At 45.3% G+C, this 5,145-nt stretch overlaps 1 protein-coding gene across 1 annotated transcript; it reads left to right on the top strand.

Moving 5' to 3' along the window:
* The first annotated feature begins 913 nt into the window (after positions 1-913).
* On the top strand, positions 914-3,882 carry TRMT112 (tRNA methyltransferase activator subunit 11-2). Its single transcript, XM_058160149.1, has 4 exons — positions 914-1,073; positions 1,721-1,822; positions 2,969-3,061; positions 3,591-3,882. The coding sequence occupies exons 1-4, from the start codon at positions 993-995 to the stop codon at positions 3,690-3,692; spliced, it is 378 nt and encodes a 125-aa protein (XP_058016132.1). The 5' UTR covers positions 914-992; the 3' UTR covers positions 3,693-3,882.
* Positions 3,883-5,145: the final 1,263 nt, after the last annotated feature.

Raw genomic sequence — 5,145 nt, forward strand, 5'->3', positions numbered from 1 at the left:
ACCTTGCAGGGTTGTTGCTTTTGAGAAAATAGGTGGAGGAAAGACCTCGCAGGGTTGTTGTAGGGAAGGAGCCTTATATACTGTATGTTTGGTGCTTTGAGGTTTTTTTTAATTTATTTCAATCCTGCCTTTATTATTTGTAAAAATAACTCAAGGCAGCGAACATACAGCATATAAGGCTCCTTCCCTACAACAACCCTGCGAGGTGGATTTGGACTGAGAGCAAGAGAGTTGCTGGCCCAAAGTCATTCTGCTGGGCAAAGGTAAGTAGCCTCTTTATCATCGCACCCATCGCTGGTCCCGAATGCGAATCTTCCCGCTTTTTGCAAACCAAAAAAACAAAAAAAAACCAAAAAAACCAAAACCAATCCATTTCAATTCCTACCCTCAAAACGACGCTATAGAGCACTGCACACCAGAACAACTAGACACCAGAATAGTTTTTTCCCGAAGGCCATCACTCTGCTAAACAAATAATTCCCTTAACACTGTCAGACTATTTACTGAATCTGCACTACTATTAATCGTTTCATAGTTCCCATCGCCAATCTCTTTCCACTTACGACTGTATGACTATAACTTGTTGCTGGCAATCCTTATTTTATAAATCCTGATTTATATTGATATATTGATCATCAATTGTGTTATAAATGTTGTACCTTGTTGAAGGTATCTTTTCTTTTATGTACACTGAGAGCATATGCACCAAGACAAATTCCTTGTGTGTCCAATCACACTTGGCCAATAAAAAAATTCTATTCTATTCTATTCTATTTGGGACTTGGCAGAACGGAACCATATTACACGCGGGCCGCGTTTTCCGGGGGGGACCCAACCGAGCGTTGCACAAGTTGCGCCGGAAATGAGCGAAAAACCCGGCGGCGTTTGTTTACCCCCAAACCGGAAGCGGCCCGGAAGGGATTCCCCACCCACCCCCCTGCACGTGTAAACTCCCTTGCTCGCTCGGTGGACCGAAAAAAAAAACAACCACCATGAAACTCTTGACCCACAACATGCTCACTTCGCACGTGCGAGGCGTGCGGCCCGGTGGAGGGTTCCCCCTTCTCATAAAGGTAAGCGAGGATGGCAAAGCGCCCCCTCCCACCCCCGGGGCTGATTCCCCAACCCATACTTCCCAGCAGGCTGGACTACATAGCCCATCATTTAAGTCCTGCTAGGGGCTGCACTCTGGCTCCCATCCCCCAGTCAAATTCCTCCCCCCCCCAGTTTTGCATTCTCCAGCTGCGCTGGATTACAACTCCCATCATCCCCAACTTCCCCTCCTTTTAAGGTTTCTTAGATCAGTGGTCTCCAACCTTGGCCATTTTAAGCCTGGAGGACTTCAACTCCCAGAATTGAAAAGCTGGCTGGGGAATTCTGGGAGTTGAAGTCTTCCAGGCTTAAAATGGCCAAGGTTGGAGACCACTGTGTTAGATTTCAGCAGAAAGGAAAAAAAACAACGAACTGGCTCTTTAAAGATGGGCCTGGTAGTCCCAAATCTGACATGGGAGCCTCCCAATTTATAGCAAAGGGACCGTGCAGCATCCTGCTTGCGATCCCATCATCCCCTGCCTGCTTGGCTGCTTCTTTGTTTGTTCGTTTATTTGTTTAAGTGGCACTCCAGCGCAGCCTCCATAAGCGTTGCAGCCTGCTTAATTGGACCATAATCTTTGTTTTAAGGGTTTCCCAAGACTGACCATTTTCTCTTTTCTGCCCACAGGCTACAGAGGTGAAAGTGAACGATATCGATTTCAATCCAGAGTTCACGGCACGGATGGTGCCCAAAATTGAATGGGCAGCTCTGGTGGGCGCTGCCGAAAGTGTAAGTCCTCGGCAGGTATTGGGGTGCAGAAGGAGAAAGGCCTCCAGCTCTTCCTTCTTCCTCTAGGCAGCTGAGGGTGTTGTGGCCTAGGCCCAAGTAGTTATTACCAGACACAATCAGCCCTAAACAAACATATTTTATTAGAACAGCTGGGAACTACTTCATTCCCAGCTTAGTCCAAATTAAGTCCAAAACAAGTCTTTCGGGCTTATCACAAACCTTTATCTTCTTTGGTACCCTGCGAAAGGCTTTTATTGGCAAAGCCCCATAAAGTTCAGAAACAAGAGAAGCCGACTAGAAACAAATGTAGCAACATTGCTTTCCTACAAAGAGCCCAAGAGCCTTTGCTCCTCTTTTAAGCCTTATGGGAGGAGCCAATCATCTCCTGGCCTTACTCCTGAGTCGTCCTTTTTTATTATTATTTTTTAATTTGCATTTGTATCCCGCCCTTCTCCGAAGACTCAGGGTGGCTTACACTATGTCAAGCCATAGTCTTCATCCATTTGTATATTATATACAAAGTCAACTTATTGCCCCCAACAATCTGGGTCCTCCTTTTACCTACCTTATAAAGGATGGAAGGCTGAGTCAACCTTGGGCCTGGTGGGGCTTGAACCTGCAGTAATTGCAAGCAGCTGCTGTTAATAACAGACTGTCTTACCAGTCTGAGCCACAGAGGCCCCTTTTTGCTTTAGCTGCTCTTGCCTTCTGGCAGCTCTTCTCATACGTGCACTAGGAACAGGCTCCTCCTGTTCCTCTGCCTCTCTGCTGTCCGCCTCTGGAAGCTCCGGAATCTGCACATCGCTCCCAGATGGCCCTGGCCCCATCTCTGCGTCCGACGCAGAGCCCTCATCCGGGCCTTCCCCTGACTCCAGGATTGGCCCATTGTCCTCCCCAGCCTCCTCACTGTCCAATTCTGCTGCCAGCTCCGCAAGCTGTTGGTGGACCAGAACAGGGAGTTATTAACCCTGCCTTGTATTTTTTTTCAAACGTGGGCATCTTTTTATATTTCTTTTCTTGCCAGTTGCCCAGGGCATGTGCGTATGGCCGTTTAGGAAAAGCCAGATGGCCCTTGGAGGCTTAATTGGTAGGAGACAATCACAGCCAGCGGTTGAAAATGACAGCTGATCTTCCTTCCCTTTTCAGTTGGGTCATCGCTCAGACCTTCCCTCCGAGCTCATCCCCGACTACGAGAAAAATGAAGATTTTCTTCGGAAAGTGCATCATGTCTTAATGGAGGTTTGGAATCATTTCGCTCTCCCTTAATTCACGGAACACAGGAGAATCCCGTTTGTCCCTTAATTCACGGAACAGGAGAATCCCGTTTGTCCCAAAACAGCAGCTTGTTCTTTTCTTTTCCTTTTCTCCCCTTTCATTCCCTTTTCTTCCACCCTCTCATTTCCCTCCCTCCTTTCCTTTTCTTTCCCTTTTTTCCTCCTTTCTTTTCCTTTTTCCTTTCCTTCCTTTCCCCTTCCCTCCCTTCTCTCTATTCCTTCCTCCCTTTCCTTCTTTCCTTTCCCGTTTCCTTTCCTTTCCTCCTTTCCTTTCCCCTTCCCTCTATTCCTTCCTCCCTTTCCTTTCCTTCTTTCCTTTCTCGTTTCCTCCTTTTCTTTTTTTCTTCCTTCCTTCCTTCCTTCCTTCCTTCCTTCCTTCCTTCCTTCCTTCCTTCCTTCCTTCCTTCCTTCCTTCTTTCCTTCCTTCCTTCCTTCTTCTTCCTTCCTTCCTTTCTTTCTCTTTCCCACTGATTCCATTTTTTTCATTTTTTTAGGTGGAGGTGATCGAAGGTATTCTGAAATGTCCAGATACTGGGCGGGAATTTCCCATTACAAAGGGGATACCGAACATGTTGCTGAGCGAAGACGAGACGTGAGCTATTCTGCTATCAAAAAAAGGCCCTAGAAGAAGTCCAGTGGAAAATGGAGGAGGAGGAGGAGTATTAATTTCCCTGCAACAGTTTTTGCTTTATTGTTTGTTTTGTGTTGTGTAAATAAATCGGAAATGCTTAAATGCCTACTTCACAATGTTGGATTGGTGTTTTAGCAGATCTGTTTGGAAACTGACCTCGCCTTGACGACCATTTCTTCAGCAGCAGCAAAAAAAGGTTGTAAAATCATGCCACAGTCTTGTGATGATTCATTTAACAACTGCATCATTTAGCAGTGGAAATTCCGGAACAATTGTGGTCATAAATCAAGGACTACCTGTAGCAGTTTGTGGTTATTTTTGCAAAATTCTTCCTCTCTCTCCCCACTCCCATTTCTCTGGTTCTAAAACCCTCGTATATCTGGGTACATTTTTTTTCTAATTTTTTATTCGAAGTTTTTCTTTGTTTTTATTCTGGGCACCCAAATGCTTGTCCCAAGTAGTTCTGCTTTGCCAAAAAAAAAAAGGTTTATTGGAATATCAACCTTCCTCTCATTTCAATCTTTTTTTTTTTAAAGACCCTTGGCTTTTGAAAAAGTGGGATAGGAAAGCTACATCGAAGCTTGGTCAGGAATTACATCGGATTTTCTGTTTGAGGCTTCTAAAATACAGCTTTTTTCATGATTTTTCATGAAAATTTTTAATATTTTAATTCCCCTTTCTCTGCCTTGCAGTCACAACCTTGAGATAGGTGGCCATATCACATTAACAGAGTTGGAAGGGACCTTGTAGGTCATCTAGTCCACCACCACCCCGCCCAAGTAGGAGACCCTACACCATTTCTGAGAGATGGCAGTCCAGTCTCTTCTTGAAAGCTTCCAGGGATGAAGCTCCCACAACTTCCAAAGGCAGCTTCTGTTCCATGGGTTGATTGTTCTCACTGTCAGAAAATTCCTCTTTATTTCCAGGTTGAATCTCCTTGTTCAGTTTCCATCCATTATTCCTTGTCTGGTCTTCTGGTGTTTTGGAAAATAGCTTGACCCCCCCCCCCTTCCTCCTCTCTGTGGCAGCCCCTAACCCCCTCAAACATCAGCGGCGATCATAAGTAAATGATACATAAAATTATCTAGCTGGATCTTCTTCCCTGGCTGGCAGTGAGTTCGAATTCCTCGAAAACGGGCTGTCAATCAGAGGACAGAGACTTAAATAGTTGCCAGAGGCTGCATTGGCCTTCTTTTAATTCTTTCAGTAATAGAGCTCTCTATGAATGTATAACCGCCTATACACAAATCAGAGTATTTATAATATGTACACACACATAATTTAATTAAAAAAAAAAATCCAGCGTCTTTTGTTTTTCCCTCCCCCCCCCATCTTTCCTTTTCTCCCACCCCCCCACTCCCTTCCCCAAGGAGAATGTCACACCTGCCTCGTTGGGGAAGGAAGCAGGCGTGCCAAGA

Source organism: Ahaetulla prasina, chromosome 17, assembly GCF_028640845.1.
Source record: "Ahaetulla prasina isolate Xishuangbanna chromosome 17, ASM2864084v1, whole genome shotgun sequence".
Lineage (NCBI taxonomy): Eukaryota > Metazoa > Chordata > Lepidosauria > Squamata > Colubridae > Ahaetulla > Ahaetulla prasina.

Bases quoted from the DNA above. Each gene is read 5' to 3' on its own strand.
- TRMT112 (XM_058160149.1), top strand. From the start codon at position 993: ATGAAACTCTTGACCCACAACATGCTCACTTCGCACGTGCGAGGCGTG. The intron at 1,074-1,720 runs GTAAGCGAGGAT...TTCTGCCCACAG, and splicing joins GGTTCCCCCTTCTCATAAAG to GCTACAGAGGTGAAAGTGAA. The intron at 3,062-3,590 runs GTTTGGAATCAT...TCATTTTTTTAG, and splicing joins TGCATCATGTCTTAATGGAG to GTGGAGGTGATCGAAGGTAT.